The sequence below is a fragment of the Taurulus bubalis genome (assembly GCF_910589615.1).
Source record: "Taurulus bubalis genome assembly, chromosome: 12".
NCBI lineage: Eukaryota > Metazoa > Chordata > Actinopteri > Perciformes > Cottidae > Taurulus > Taurulus bubalis.
The window spans coordinates 25,383,500-25,400,829 of NC_136600.1; the positions used below are offsets into that span (position 1 = coordinate 25,383,500).

General features: G+C 46.7%; 2 protein-coding genes across 2 annotated transcripts; one reads left to right on the forward strand and one right to left on the reverse strand.

The window, feature by feature from the left end:
• Positions 1 to 5,154: 5,154 nt before the first annotated feature.
• trmt11 (tRNA methyltransferase 11 homolog) lies at positions 5,155 to 13,708 on the reverse strand. The gene is made up of 11 exons (XM_079227940.1): positions 13,671 to 13,708; positions 13,482 to 13,563; positions 13,262 to 13,354; positions 13,037 to 13,171; positions 12,797 to 12,953; positions 12,629 to 12,709; positions 12,340 to 12,504; positions 12,062 to 12,134; positions 11,729 to 11,863; positions 7,798 to 7,918; positions 5,155 to 5,383 (listed from the first exon to the last, which is right to left on the reverse strand). The coding sequence occupies exons 1-11, from the start codon at positions 13,691 to 13,693 to the stop codon at positions 5,252 to 5,254; spliced, it is 1,197 nt and encodes a 398-aa protein (XP_079084066.1). The 5' UTR covers positions 13,694 to 13,708; the 3' UTR covers positions 5,155 to 5,251.
• Positions 13,709 to 15,875: 2,167 nt separating this feature from the next.
• Positions 15,876 to 16,415, forward strand: LOC306744693 (actin-binding Rho-activating protein; the record flags this gene model as incomplete). The annotated part of the gene is made up of 1 exon (XM_079227375.1): positions 15,876 to 16,415. The coding sequence occupies one exon, from the start codon at positions 15,876 to 15,878 to the stop codon at positions 16,413 to 16,415; it is 540 nt and encodes a 179-aa protein (XP_079083501.1).
• Between the last annotated feature and the right edge of the window lie 915 nt (positions 16,416 to 17,330).

Below are 17,330 nucleotides of genomic sequence, written 5' to 3' on the forward strand. Positions count from 1 at the left end.
TTATTGTGCTTTCTCCCTTTCACCGCATTCAGAACTTTGTTTAGCAATTCAACATGAAATTGATTTTCCTTCTAAATACGTTTATTATTCTCTCCGAACCAGAAGCTGGAAAGTAATCCAGAAGTGTTGCCAGGCGCCCAACAGAGACCAGTCACTGTCCGGCACAAGTAGCACCACAGATTTACTGTTTTACATTTCTTTTTTTGTACTAATTCAACACACAACATAAGACATGTCGATGAGGGAGCGTTCAGGATGTTGGACCTTTGGATAAAGATGGACTCGCTGCTTCCAAGAATATCAAATGAAGGGATGGTTTCCACTCAGGTGGGTGGGTGTGCTCGGCCTGATGAAACCTTCCTGGTACCCTGAAGAAAAAATCCTTATTGTGTGCTATGATCGTGCACTAGCTAGTGACACTGCAGGTCAGATGCTCTGACCGCAAGGCAACAAATATGCACTTTTTTTTGTGCAAGATTTCCAATATCACTGTCTGTCACTGCATGACAGTTCAATGTAAGTATGGCTCGAGACTAAAGCAAAAAAGTGTGGTTTTCGACAAGCTGGACTGCGCTGCATCCAGGTGAGCTGGGCCCAGCCGGCCCTCCTGCTGCCCTCAGGAGGGAGAGGTGTGAGGGCGAAGGCAGGCAGGAGGCACCTCACAAACTCACCCAGCGGGGACACATAGGGGCGTGATGGTCTCCTTCGGGTCCCAGAGGAGAAAACATTTGAGCATCATGCGTGTATCCTGGCCCTGACGAGCGCACACCCCCATGGACCGCACATTCCACTCCGCTACGCAGCCGTGAGAGTACACACACACACACACACACACACACACACACACACACACACACACACACACACTGTACCCCTACACCTCAATCAAACCCTCTCAAGAGGCACTGAGGTGCATCGCTGAAACTCAAGCCCAGCACAGACCAGCACTCTTCACTGTTGAGAGGCAGAGCAGCTCATCCCGAAAGATGTAATTTCTCATGGAGAGGAAAGCAAGATGAGGGGGGAAGCGATAAAGAGGGGACGGAGAAGAAGTGGAGCTATGGGCATCTGCTGGTACTTTTTGCATAAAAGACACCGTGGGCACGCAGAGGGGAGGTTCTATACACGGCTGGATACATCATGTTAAGCACAGAGGATATTAGTATTTCCTTCCTGAGTTCACATGTTTCCTTTGGCAGCTGGAGTTTCCTCCCACTTTGCAAATACATGAAACTCTGGTGGGACAAGCAGCCTCACATTTGCTCATTAGTGTGAATGTCAGCGTGAGGGTGTGTGTCTCCAGGACAGACCGGTGACCTGTCCAGGTTGTTTCCATTGCCTTCAGCCCCAATGCATGCTGGGTTAGGCTCCCAGGATCCCTGAACAGGAAGTTAAGGAAACAGTATGGGTGGATGTGAAATGCTCTCATAATGGCGAAGGTGCATCCCCACCGGCGTCTTATGTCGGGCCCGGTTATAGAGACGTTAGCGCTTTATGATCCTGCAAGACTCAAAGAGGAAATGTGTCACTACAACCATGTTTGCCATGTTGTGCGTGTGTGTGCGTGCGTGTGTGTGCGTGTGTGTGTGTGTGTGTGTGTGTGTACCCACTTGGCAGTTAAGAGTCATTAAAAAAGGGCGTAAGTGAGCCATCCAGCGGTTTCTTTTCATTAATGAAGAACAGCGCTGACAACCGCAAGAACACACACACACACACACACACACACACACACACACACACACACACACACACACACACACACACACTATAAACAAAAAATAAGGCACATATGCACACATCCAAATACACCCATTGACTGTTATTCTTTGGCTTTTGCTCCCCGCTGCTCTCTGCCAACACTTTTTTTTTTCCTCGTCTTTCCGGTCGTACTAAGTGTGATGACCCCACAAACACACATAAAGCATGTCATTTTACAAAATCAACAATGCATGTGTGAAGAGCTCTGGAGTACTTATGCTCGAAAAAAAACAACCGGGGGTGTCTGGGGATTTATTGAAAGAAAGTACGGCATGTGAAGCCGTGGCTTTAACTGTGTGACATAACCTGGTGATGATGCAACGCTGGATGAGGTCGTAGTGAAGGATGAAGGATAGGTGACAGAAGGATGAGGAAGTTGTGTGACAAGCCGTTCAGTCACCCCCTTTACTTCCTGGGCCAACAACCCTCACCACTTCCAGGCGAGTATCTATAAAGAGGATGTTGTGCGCTCGGAGCTGCTCTGCACTTTCTCAACCACAGCTCTATCACTTCAAAAGCTTAGCCCTTGAACTGTTTGTTTACGGACTGCACAGCATTGATTATATGGCAAACAGTGTGTAGGCTGCAGTGCACACAGGAACTCCGGGGGAATCACTTTCAGGGGGGAGTTGGGGGAGCTTTGCCTGCTTCCTCTGCTCAAGGCTGTCATCTAGTGGCACCGAGCTTAACGATGCTGGAGAAAGATGCAACGCTCCCTCTTCTTTCCTCGTCTTCCTCCTGGACTTGGTTTGAGTTTCACACAGCTGTGTGAGGTGGTGATTTATAATGCCGGTGCTTCTCCTCCCCAGACATTGAGATAACAGCTCTCACCTTACCTCCGTCAACAACTGAGGGGCTGCGGAGGGCTTCCCGGGACGGATGAGGGCACGGGGGTGACCTGAGGGCGGGGCGGGTCTGAGCTGACGGACAGGTGCAGCGCACCTGTGCCACAGATGCTCAGTCACGCACATACACAACGCCAGCTGTGCGGTGTGAAGTCTCTCTCTTGGGCTGGCTACCATTTAAACTAAAGTATGATACCAGTAACAATACCAGTTCACAAAATGATGCATTGGGTAATAAAATAACAAAACGTGTGAACACATTGAAATCTACATTGAGTCTGACATCTAGTGCATTTTGACTGGTCCTCTTCTTCAAGGGCTGTTTGTTAAGACTAGTAGTGTGCGTGTGTGTGTGTGTGTGTGTGTGTGTGTGTGTGTGTGTGTGTGTGTGTTATACCAGCTGATTCAACAGTCTGAAGGTCACTTTGAGAGAGAGGGGAGTTTAATCAGGAGCCATTGTTCCAAAACAGCGGCCCTGTCCTCCAGGGAGGTCTGTAGAAGAGAGGAGGAGAGAAGGAGAGGAGGTGAGGAGGTGAGGAGGAGGCTGGGTGAGAGTGGTGGAGGTGAGGCAGAGAGTCATTCAAGATTTGGGAGAAAAATCAAAAAGAAGTATATAAAATAGAGCCTCTGTTGGTATAGATACTGAACTTAAAACATGTTTTAAAAAATAAAACATTCACAATTTGACACAGTATTAAAGAAATTGAGAATATGGGAAAAATGCAAGTAAGGAATAGAGAATCATAAATAAAAGACGGATTGGTTTACTGTACTTTACAGGTCTGAAATCATTTCAGTGCCACTGAATTACACCAGGAAACTGCTGCACTGCAGTCGGCCTCCAACATAAAACAAAACCAGATCTTACAAGTACACACATGCACACACACACACACACACACACAAACATCATTTCCACAAGGTCTGGACAGCATTACACACTGTAGAGAGGAAGCCCCCCCTAATTATAGTCTGCCTCATTGGACCGAGGGCTCATCGCTGCGTTGTGGCAGAGCAAACACACACACACACACACACACACACACACACACACACTCGTCAAACAGTAATACAGGGACTGTATTTAAGTGGACATCTTCCACACAGAGGGGTCTTCTGCTGTGGCAAACACTCTACTGCTTTAAATGTGACGAGCAAAGAGAAGAGATGTAGAAGTGGAGAGTAAAGAAAGGCCGAGTCTGGAACTGTCGGCTGGAATCATTTGATTTTTCCTGCTGATGATATACAACAAAAGGCCACTGTGGGAACTGTAAACACCGAGCACCGCAAGCGACGGCGAGCCGGGTATCATGTGATGGAGCCTGGAACGCTCTCCCTGTGAACGGGGAAGTGTGGTGGAAGAGCAGAGGCCCGACTGATAAACAGAGCGAGGTGGTAATGTACATAAAGGGCCGCTGCGTGGCTCTCGGGAAATGAATAATGAGCCGGGCTGCGTGTAAACCGTGGTTGGAAAACAACAAAAGCTGCTGACTAACTGTAGTGGTGTGCGGCGAGGTGGGGACGCCCTGTCCTTTGGGCTCCGGAGGGCCTCTCTCACCTAAACACGCTGCCTTTGTGGGAGTAACGCGGGGCCGTGGCTCCAGAGGCAGCTACACATCCTGTTCCTCTCGCGGTCGGGCTCTGCTACCGAGCCGGCGGCCTTAAACGTGCGTTCTTTCTAAGCGCCAGCAGGGGGCGACTCCTCTGGTTGTATAGAAGTCTTTGAGAACAATGACCCTACTTATCACTTTAGGAAACAGGAGTTTTGTTTTAAGTCATCTCCTATACCGCAAAAGTCAGGCTACAAGCCGCTACTACCTTCGGTCAGTGTCCCCGTTAGCTCCCCGCTGTAGCCAGGTAGCGCTCCGCTAGCTCTCTGCTAGCTACCCGACAACCACCCAAGGTAGCGGGACCAGACCCCGGCTTGAAACCCGACTCGGGCAGAGCGGACAAGCGCAGTAGCAGCAGCAGCGCTAGCTAGCAGCAGAGAGGGGAGCTAGCTAGCGCTGCTGCTAGCTTGCTACAACGGGGAGCTAACGGGGACACTGCCCGGAGGTAGGAGCGGCTTGCAACCCGACTTTTACGGTACATTTTTGTTCCATTTAGAGTAAAATAGACAGGGAACACTTTAGGGGCGGGGCTACCTTGTGATTGACGGGTCCCTTTCACAGTTGTCCAGTTAGGGTGGTGGCCATATTTTTCGTCTGAGAACTTTAACCCACAGTGTTTTCACTATACGAGAGTCAATCGCAATATTTTAGATTTATTTTTTTGACGTACTTAGCTCCACCCTCTGGAGCTTAGACTGTAAAACACGGCCATGGCGTCCGTCACGTCACCCATTGTCGTATTTAGCTCCACCCTCTCGTCTCCGTCGCGTCACCCATAGCTTTTTAAGAAGCCGCAGTCAACTGTCAATTGCCGTTTTAATAAGTAAAAGACACTTTGTTTTATCCATTTATTTGCAAAGCAATAAGTACAGGCATATAAAGAATCATAATTAAAATAATATGAAAGGTTTAGAAAATTAAAAACTAGAACAAGTGACCAGTCAGTTCCTCTCTCTCTCAGGCCAACTCGTTCTGACGCCACTTGTTTTTCTTCTCTATTCTGTAAAAGACACACTCCCCGCCCTGAAGGCGATGGGTTCACTCCCCGTTGACGGCCGGCTTGTCCTCCTTGCGCTTGTTCAGGCCGCTGAAGTACTTTTCTCTGAAGGCGTTGTGTCCCTGGAACGGACTGAATCTTGGGTCCGCCAGCTGAGCGAGGCCGTCTAATTCCTGGAACGAGTCAAATGAAGATGTTATTGTATTAAACCGAGCAGAAGCGCTGCCCGTTTCCCCACAATTAGCCGGGTTCATGCACCTTTTGACCAGTGCATTTCCATGACTTTAAACCAAATTTCCATTACAAACATTTAGTGAAATCTGGGTGTAAACAGTAAAAAGTGAGTAAATGTAGTATTTAAACTAACAATGAGAATACAAAGCATACAGTAAACCTTAAATGACACAAATGAATGAGACAATAGTTTGATTAAAAGAATAAACATTAATATAGATGCCTGTATGTATGCCTGCTTATATTTTGAGTCTTTCTTTTAAAAGCATATTCATTATTTCAAACTCAGCGTAAATGAACGACATGAACATAACACATTTACATGACTTTTACTAAACTTTTGGGAAAAAATTTCAAGGACTTTTCCAGGCCATTTTAATATTCCATGACTTTTCCAGGTTTTCCATGACCGTACGAACCCTGAATTAGACTATAAGATGAAACATCTGATAACGCTATATTCATACATGTAACATTTTTGAAGCAGCTCTTCCTTATTCCCCCGTCAAATAAAGCAACACTACACGCCAGTATAACATACTTCCCCCCGTGTTTGCATTGAGGAACCTGTGTATACGAGCCGTGTGCATGAACTGTTATGAATCCCTTCAGCTAAACAGTTTGTCTTGGCTGTAAGGTAGCTGCTGGTCAACGGAGCGATGAAGGGAGGAAGAGCGATGCCGGGTGGAGGAATAATGAGGTGAGTGGAGCTGGACGTGATGACTCCGATGCCGGGGCTGTAATTTGTCAGCGACACCTCTCTGGTGCGCGCCGACGCTGCCAAGTAACCTGAAAACAGTTTGCATGACGACTCTGAAGGGGAAACAACGTAAACCGCGACGGAGGGACTCGAGCGCGGACCCGAAAAACGGTAGACGCAAAGTCAGCCGAACTCATTTGGATAACGAGTCATTTACGGCCACCAAACACTCAATAAATAAGAGAATGTGAGGAGATGGTTTTCCTGCACCAGGAAACGTTTTACAGCAATTAGTCTGGCCCCGTTATTGTCAAAACACAGAAACCGTGCGGACGCGTGCGCACGTGTCACAGGCACATTGAGGTCTCTCACACTCACACTCACACACACACACACACACACACACACACACACACAGAGCTGTGGACCCTGATGAACGAGTGCCAATAGGTGCAGATTGAGGGCTATTTGGAAAGCAACGCCGCCGCGACCTGAGACAGATAAGATCAAACAGCTGTGTGTGTGTGTGTGTGTGTGTGTGTGTGTGTGTGTGTGTGTGTGTGTGTGTGTCCTTTATGGGAGCAATTTGGGTTTTTCTTTTAAGTGGAATGGATTTCAGATCCAGAGATGGATTATTTTCCATGCCCTGTGTGATTAAACCATTTAGAGTTCCATTATAAGAGAAATGAGCCAATCACAGCCAGATGGTGAGGATGTAACGCAGACAGACACACACCATCACTTCCACTGGGACGACATGTCAAAGAAACACACACATATACACGTACATGACACATACTTATGTGATTGCATATACAAACAACTGTATGAACTACAGATGAAAATGAAATATATATATATATATATATATATATATATATATATATATATATATATATATATATATATATATATATATATATATATATATATATATATATAAATAAACGGAGACACACACACACACACACACACAACAGTAAACACATTCTGCAGATATGTTATTGAAACAATGCAACTTCAACACATAACGTCAAACAATAGATTGAGGAAGTTCTGCTGTTAATCACAGGAGGAACACAGTCAGATGATTTGGTTTAACTTTACATCAACATCAAAAGAGAAATGCACATTTTAAATGCTTTAAAATAACATGTATGATCTAAAGATATATCTCCAGATGTCCTCAGGCATAATGAAAACTCTGATGGCAACTAAAGACTTTCAATATTGACTCTTCTGCCAGTTCCTTCTCAATCATTTTGTTTATAATAATAATAATAATAATAATAGGTCGGAAAATAGAAATTATATAATTCCCCAGAGCCCAAGGTGACAAACTGAGATTGCTTGTTTAATCCAACCAACAGCTTGTTCTAAGACAGTGGTTCTCAACACTAACTAGTACTAACTAGTACTAACCAGTGAGAACCATTTTTGGTTGAAAACAAGATGTAATACACAGCGCTGTGCCATCAGTGTCTGATTTAAAATAGGTAATATACAATTCAGTTGATGAACTTACACTTTTATTTGATTTTATATTAGTTTTTAGAGGATTTTTGAGCGGATGCTTGTATTTTTTAAACTTCCCGTTCCCCCTGCAGAACCCTGTTCTAAAGGTATTCAGTCGACCGAAACAGCGGCACAAACCTCGGGCTTCTTGATCTTCTCCATGGTGATGAGGCGCCGCGCCGTGTGGCTGGAGAGCGTCTGCTCACAGTTACTGACGAGGCGGAGACACGGGTGAAGCGGCACCGTCTCCTCGCGGTACCTGGTGAGAGGGGACAGGAAGAGCGACTTCATTTGGACCCGAGGAGCTAAATGAGAGGAGCGTTTGAGTGGGAACGAGGCCCTTCCTACTCTATCTGCAGGCTGCTGGGATGCAGACAAGAGGCTCAACCCAGTGTCTTTCCCTTCTCCCTGCAAACCCTTTTTCGTTTCTTTCTCACCTGTCAAATCCCTAAATATTCGCCCGGCTGGGAAAGCTAAGTGGAAAAAGTGACTGCCGGCTCCGTCGGCGCCCGCCAGGTGAAGGCCTGTTAACAGCCGGGTGATGTATGCGTCAGTCGCACTTTCTCCGAAGCCGCCATCGGAGCGGCGACGGTCCCGACTCGAAGCCAGATTCACGCGTCGCTGTTTGCGGCGGGATGTTTGGTCGTCGTGGCGACCGGCGGTGATGTAGCCGGGGGATAATTCTCTCCTGCCAATCAGGAGTCACTGCTGGAGCGCCGCTCTGCTGGCCGGGTCTAAAGTCCCAGTGACTTTGACATATTACACTTTTAAAGTACTGCTATCCGTTTGTCTGTGCACTTTATTTTAATATTCTATTGTAAATGTCATGCTCCTATTTCTAGCAATGTGTTTATTGTTCAATGTTTTGCGCCACCTGCCAAGACAAATTCCTTGTACGTGAAAACATACGAGGCAATAAATGATTCTGACCCCTAAGAGCTTCCTTCTGATGAGCGTGCAAAGGACACAAATCCTACCTACACACCTAGGAAGAAATAAATGATCCTTAATTAATAATAATGAATTAATTATTTGCATTTGACCCATCCTACACACCTACCTACACACCTACAAACATACATACCTACTCACCTACTTACCTACCTACCTACACACATACATACCTACACTCTTACTTACCTACATACATACATACACACCCACCTACCTACCTACACATTTACTTACCCACACACCTACACACCTACCTACCCACCCACACACCTACACACCCACACACCTACCTACCTACACACCCACCCATACACCTACCCACCTACCTACCTACACACCTACCCACCCACACACCTACACACCTACCTACCTACCTACCTACACACCCACACACCTACCCACCTACCCACCTACCCACCTACCCACCTACCTACCTACACACCTACCCACCTACCTACCTACACACCCACACACCTACCTACCTACCCACCCACCCACCCACCTACCTACACACCTACCCACCCACACACCTACACACCTACCCACCCACACACCTACACACCTACCCACCCACACACCTACACACCTACCCACCCACACACCTACACACCTACCCACCCACACACCTACACACCTACCCACCCACACACCTACCCACCCACACACCTACACACCTACCCACCCACACACCTACCCACCCACACACCTACACACCTACCCACCCACACACCTACCCACACACCTGCCTACCTACCCACACACCTGCCTACCTACCCACACACCTATCTATCTACCCACCTACACACCTACCTACCTACCCACACACACACCTACCTACCTACCTACCTACACACCTACCCACCCACACACCTACCTACACACCTACCTACCCACACACCTACACACCTACCTACCTACACACCTACCTACCTACCCACCTACCCACCCACACACCTACCTACCTACCTACCTACACACCCACACACCTACCTACCTACCCACCCACCCACACACCTACCTACACACCCACACACCTACACACCTACCTACCCACCCACCCACACACCTACCTACACACCCACACACCTACACACCTACCTACCCACCCACCCACCCACACACACACACACACACACACACACACACACACACACACACACACACACACACACACACACACACACACACACCCCCCCCCCCTACGTTGACCCCCAGAAACGTCCCGAGCAGACAAATGCAAAGAGGAAATGCAAGAAGGCTGAGAAGTGTTTGAGCAGCATTCTCTTTGTACATCGTTTAGTTTTCCCCAGGAAGCTCCTACTCATTCTGCCTTTAAACAAAATGCATCAGATACATTTCTAAATTATTATTATTTCCAGCAAATGTATGACACCAATTTCCCAGCAGAAGCAGAAGCAGAAGCAGAAGCAGTGGACACTAGAAGGTCTGGTGTCATGAAATGAGGAAATGTCAAGAAATTTACACTGAAGTAAAAAATGATGACCTGCAGATGAAAACATCTCATTTATACGTCTCCTCTTACGCCTGACAATACAGCCACTTCATTTCCTCTCCTCGCTTGCTTACGTTGGAATTAGGTCCCTTAATGGCGGTGATGGCTGATATGACATCATCTGTCTTGATAGGTTTTCCCTTGACTGCGTGTCGCTTGTCATCACGCACACAAACACAGTCTCCCTATTCAGGCAGACACACACAATCCCCACTGTTTCTATCACAGCCATGGATGCAGACACGCACACACACACACACACACACACACACACACACACACACACACACACACACACAGTATGTGGGGGTGACAGAAACACGATATCGCCCCTGTAGAGCCACAGATTAGGCCCAGGAGACAGGCTACGTCTGGCTTACACACACAGACATACATGTGATTGTACACAAAGACACACGTGCACACGCGCACACACACACACACACACACACACACACTGCAGTGACAGATAGTTCAAATATCTGACCTCAGACGTTTATTTTGGCACGGCGCTCTGGCGGGCACAAAGTCGAGCGCCGGTAGATGAGCAGCAAAGACAAATGTGTGAACATGATGACACACATGTATGCATGGGGCTCATACACAAGACCACACACACACACACACACACACACACACACACACACACACACACGGTGCATGATTATCTCACCTCCTGCCCGGTCTTATAATCAGTGACCAGGAGGAGTTGCAAGCCTGCAGGGTTTTTCTTCCCCAAACTGCGGCTGTGTGTGTGTGTGTGTGTGTGTGTGTGTGTGTCCTTTGCAGTCAAACACCTGCACCTTGAGTCAGCGCTTCCCTTTCTGCCCGTGCACAAAACGTGAAACAATGCTCGACTTTGTTCCAGAAGAGCGCGTTGTTCGTGCAGCGCGAGCCTGTTGTGGTTTCCCGTGACCCGGCTCCTCGAGCGGGAACAACCTCAACACACCTGTACACCGCTCTGTGTAAACACCGTCATTCACACATCAGGCGGTCACGCCCGCAGGGTGACGTTTTATTGGAGCGGGAATGGAATCGCGCTGCGGGGAAATGCTGCACACCGCCGGCTCTTTAAACCATTTAGCAGCTCATGAACTCATTTGTTATTATTCAGCTGATTAACAGACATTTCCGACTGTGTGCTATATTTACACTCCCTCACAACAAATCTACTAATTTAATTATACGGCATAATTACAGTTTATAAAATGTTTACAATATAGTGTTAACATTAAACATTCTGCCTGGCTCCAACTGGGTGATTTAATTAGGCCAACAAAAGAGTTTAATGCTGGAGGCTGCGCTCATGACAGCAGTCTTGTGCAATCCTGGTTTATGGTTGGAGTCTGCCCCCTATTGACGCAAATTATTAATTGAAGAAAAGCACTAGCTAAAAGGGGTTCCCAATATGAGCCCATGAGGACAAAGTAGTCTTGAAACACACATTTCCAGCGCTTTACGAACAACAACAGGAAACAATAAAAGTCACAGACACAACAGAAATCAGTACGCTTTAAGGAAGAGTTCAGTTTCTTGAAATAGTTTCTGTAGCAGCAGACTAAATATGATCAGCTCATGATATTATATATATGATTTACTCACTCGGGTCTGTAGACGGGCAGCCAATAGACGAGCCTCCCACCCATGACCAGGTGGTGGGCGGAGAAGTTTAACAGATCTGTGAAGATGTCGCTCAGGTGGTACGCCTGTGAGACCGGGACGTGAGACTCTAGATAGCTGCAAGAGTCCAATAAACACAAACGGGTTTAAACCAGAGCAACAGAACATTTAACATCAAACAAAACAGCTCAAATGATTTTCTTTAAAAGCATTTTTAGGGCAATGTTAAGAACATATAGTGGAGTAAAATCTGACCTGACCGTACAAATGAAGGTACCTTCTGTCATGAGGTCAGAGAGCATCAGTCGTACTTACATGCCGTCAGGGGGTCTCGTTACGTCTTTGTGGGAGCCCGTTCTCCTGGTGGACTCTCTGATGCCGTACGGAGCTGACGTGAGAAGGACCGCACAGGAACCACGCACCAGAAAAACAACAAGGACAAAAGATCACCCCGTTATGAAATGAACGCAGTAGACGTAGCTGCGGCTACGTCTAGAATCACAAACGCTATCGACACATTTATGACAAGTTCTCCTCCTCAGCGTGCCCAAAGTGTCAGAGTCACTGCAGCTAAGAACAAAGTGAGGACCTACGGTCAGTAATGATGGCGTCGAACAGAGCGGCCTCCCTCCACACGGGCTTGGACGCGTCCGACACCATCACATCTAAATACATCTCCTCTGTCCCGTACTGCCGCAGGTTGGCTCGGATATTCTCATCGGGTCCTCGCCACTTCTGGTTCGTGCGGCTTGAGCGACCTGAGAGACAACCGCACTTTTAGGACATTTGGACCGCATCTGGAATTCAGAGCAGGCGGTTCTGAGCACAGACGAGACAAGAAGCAATATACGTTTACGCTTTAAATTCCACAATCCAACGTACCTCTGCCATGAATGGTGTTGTAATCGATGTCCGTTCCACAGACGTAGGCTCTAAAGTGAGAACATGCTACCAACAGGCTCCCTAAACCAGACCAAGAGACAAAGACCCATTCAAGTGTGTGTGACTGTCGATGCTACAGCCACGGATGTGAGGGAGAGATCAGCTCACCTGTGCCAACAAACGGGTCGAAGACGAGGTCGTTCTCATTGACCTTGGCGTGGTTGGCCATAATGAACGAGAGCCCAGCATCCATACTGGTGTTCCCTATGAAGTGTCTGTTCTTCACACTGTGAGAGCGGATCAGTTCCCGTTGCCCGTCCGCTATCTGGTGCCAAGAAGAGACGCGTTCAGTGGCAGATCACCTCTTTGTTTTTAAAATGCAACGCAAAACAGTCAAGTGTCTCTCACCCATCGGCCGAAGTAGATGTAGTTTGGCTGCTCGGGGATGTCGTTGGGGTCTGTGCCGTAATCTTCCAACAAGCAGAAGATGTGCTGAGGGCTCTTCAGGCTCACGGCTCCTCCAAGAGGAAGATACTCCAAAGCCTGGTGAGAGGATGCGGACCGTTTAAGAGAAACACACACACACACACACGTTGATGTTTTCATTCATTCATTGATCTGCATCCTGCTCACGTCAATCCTCTTGATTCTGTCTGCAAACTCCAGAGTCTTGTTGAAAGTGTAGACATTGATTCTGTACGTTGAGTCTTTGCGCATGAATGGTGACTGGTGGGGAAACAGAAATGTAACAGACAAGCTTACGACTCTGCACGTTTCATATGAAAACACTTGAGAGACTTGCAGTGATCGGGCTGTTCAACACGATAGGACGACAAGCAGTAGTGTCACAAACCATGTTCTCTGGTGGGTACTTCAAGAGGGATGTTCTGAGTTCACTGTGTGTTTGTCCGTGGCCCCAGAGTTCAAAAGCAGACCTGCAAAGAGGGGTAATGCAACGTGAACTACAAGCACCATCTGGACCGCAATAAACACAGCATGACGAAGCCGTCGCTTACCTTCCCCCAAAGATAAAAACACTTACTTTGCACAAACAGATCTGGCCATGACGCCGCGGACATCCTCCTCGGACAAACCATCCAGGCACCAGAAAGGAGACTGCAGGGAAGAGGTGAGGAGGTAGCCGTCAGATCAGCAATCATTATAGCCAATCATGTTGGGGAAATATGCAAATAAGTGCATTTCACTTGCAAACCTTTTCTTGGAAGTTTACACTCGGATGGAATGGTTTTCCTCTCAGAGCGAGCAAGGCCTTAATCTCCTGCGAGAATGAGCACATAAATCACAAATTAAACCCTCGGGTGCATAATTACAGTCGTGTTTTCACACACTGAGCAGTACTCCGCCACAGGATCTCAGTAGAGTACATTTAAAAACAAGTGGACCACGTGTGCAGATGACTGCAGTTTAAATCTACAGGCGGTTTCATAGTTGTGCATGTACACAGTCCATGTGTCCCAGTTTATTTCCTGTTGCAGTGTTTGTGAACGCGCCATCAGCTGACAGGAAGTAAACATGAACCCCAGCTGTTGCCCCAGCATTGCAATTTAAATTAAAACGGTCTATACTGTATTTATAATGGATGTCCACAGGTCCAGGTGTGCTAACGAGCACGTTGGTACATCTACAGATAGGTAGACACGGAGGATAGGAAGAAGATAGAGATAAGGCTAGCAGTGTATCACCATGTCGATGGTACGGGTGGACACATTGAGTGTAAATTCCCACGTGAAACCAAAGCCTGCATGTATCCACTCCGTGTTGACAGTTTAGATTAGCAGTTAGCTAACGCAGCGCGCCGCGCGGGCAGAGGGTCCCGGCGGCCATGATTCACCAATTAAACGTAAACACCAAACAACAAGAGGCAGGCAGAAGCTGAGCGTAGTTCACGAAGGTTACCGGCAATCTGAAATCCAGATTATCTTGGGCGAGATGTATGAGATACTGGAGGCATGATCGACTGGTGGAGGCCGCCATATTTGTTGCGGATTCAAAATACGTCCGGCTCGAAACCAGACTGTGACGTGGATTTGTTCCGTTGGGGAGCGTAATAGCGTAAATAAGGAACAATTATATAACCTTTCATTTGTATGCGAAACATTGTCTTAACTTCAGCTTTGCACCGTGTTTGTATTTTTTTTTGCGGTGTTTGAACAGCCGAATGACTAATAGTTTGAGATTTGTAATAACATTGTGTGACCTTGTCCAATATGTAACTACCTATATTGCTCGTTTGTTTTCTCCAAAACAATAACATGTCACCTAGAAGCCACTTGCTCTCATCTAAAACTATTCTGCTCTCACGTAGCTACATAAACAAACTCCTCACCTCTCCCGGCTGTAATCTGCTTTACTTCAGCGGCACATTGTGAGCTCCTCCCCCTCTGGTCGCTGATTGGCTGCGCGGATCTCTCCGAGCAGGCTATTGGCGGAGACAGCTGTCCGTCACAGCGGTTTTGCCTTATGACAGAAAAGCCTCCGCAGTCTTGCAGCTGTCAGCAGAGCTGCAGCGCTGCATTGTGAAGTAGTTCTGCACAGTAATTGTGTAACCACAGGATGTTTTGGGCTGCAATGAAACATTAATGCAGATGAAGTGAGTATCGGCATGTAAGTTTGATAATTGTTTACTACAAATAACTGAAGGGTAGTGGAGGTATCTTTCAAAAGCAGTGTGTTTACTTCTTCTAGTTTTGATTCACTGATATTGATTTTGTTAAACTATATTTCTACTTTTTGTAATTTTTTTTATGGATTGTCAACTTAATTAGTTGTTCAGATTGTGGGCTAAAACTGGCACTCGTTACCATAAAAGCTGATTCAGATCAAATAAAATAATCTTTTATTAGTCCCGCAGTGGGGAAATTGCAGGATTACAGCAACAAGAGACACATAGTAAAATAAAAAGTAATATAAATAAACAGTAAACAGTAAAGAATCTACAATAGCAGTATTATATACAGACCGAATACAAATAGATTCAGATACAGATCTCTCCAGCTGAATCAGGAAAAACAGTCCAAATGCAGAACAGTACTATGATTAGATGAAATATAACGTTCAGCTTGATATCCAGATATCATTTTAGGTAGTTGTTATTTAAATAATAAAGCAATACAAACAGTAAAGGGATATATAAAACACACATTGCATTCCTGTATGTAGAAATGACCAATTAAGACCCTGTGATCTCCACATAATCAGTGATGGGACCACCAGCCAGAGCGACACCATGGAAACAGAAGAGGACGTCCCAAATCCGGCTCAGTGCAGCGATGCTGCTGCAGCGTGCGTCGTTTCTGTGAAAGGCTTAAAGGAGAACTGGCAGAAGTGGTCCAATGAGCACCGGGAGTACCAGAAGCACAACCCCTTCAGTCACGACACCCGGCCCGGTGCGGCGGCCCCGCAGGGGGACTACGGGAGGCCCCTGCAGGGGGACTACGGGAGGCCCCTGCAGGGGGACTACGGGAGGCCCCTGCAGGGGTCCATGACGGAGCAGCGGGGGAAGGACGCTCACACACACATCGGCAGAGAGGTCGAGGAGCTGTGTGAGGCGATAAGAAACGTCGGACGGCCCGGGGACAAAGATGGGAGAGTCATCACCGTGGAATTTGGGAAACTGTTTGATCATTATGTGACGATCTCTAATAAACTAGTGGGGGTTCTGCTCCGAGCGAGGAAGCAGGGGCTGGTGGACTTTGAGGGAGAGATGCTGTGGCAGGGGAAGGACGACCAGGCACTGATCACTCTGTTGCAGGGATCAGAAAACTGATGAGTGTTTACGTCTTGATTCTCGTTACATGCAGCGGCAATATGGAGCTACTGCACTCACTGTAGTTTAGTCACGTGATGCGCTCTCATGAGGAACAAAGAGAAGCAGTTTCTCTTCTTGACACAAGTATAAACGTCAGTGGCGGATCATTCACACCAGGCACACTAATGTGTTTTCTCCTTTTGCTAAAAACACACAATCTATTCCATCACTGACCACAATTTTTTTTTTTAGCAGAAAAAGAATATGGAAAAATCTGAAAGAAGTGGCATGAAATAGTTATGTCACACTTTTACGAGTTTGGGTCGTACAAGGCGGGAATGACAATTAGCATTTATTAGCAAATAATATAATGTCCCCACTTTGGCTACAATGAAACATTAATGGAATATGATCATTACAGGGCGTGCAAAGCGGAAACTTAAGCACAAATAAAGAGAAACGTTGTTCTGAGGTTGACGCTGAACAATATTAGTTACATTATTGTATCGTCTGGCTGAATCAGAATCCCTTTCCCTACATTTCCTTCAGTGTTCAGAGTCTGAACTAAAGCCAGAGAGAACCCGAGGCTGCGGCGACAGACAATATGGTGCTATAGGATGAACTTGATCCCCGTTGGCTCCGGTGCTTTAGTTTAGGTCACCTTGTTACCGTTGGAAACGTTTACCTGCACCACACCGACACACATGCAATGGACTAAAAAAAAGCTGCTTTAATCTAATTAAACTACACAGTAACGCCATAATATATGCTGCCCTTAAAAGTAGTGGCCATGCAAACTAATGAAGGTTTTTTTAGCATTAAAAAGCTGATTGTTCAATTAGCAAATACTGCTTGTGTTTGTGTAATAAAGAAAGAGAAGTAACTGCGTCCTCTGTCATTGTGAACTGTAAGCACTGTGTGGAGTAAACTAAT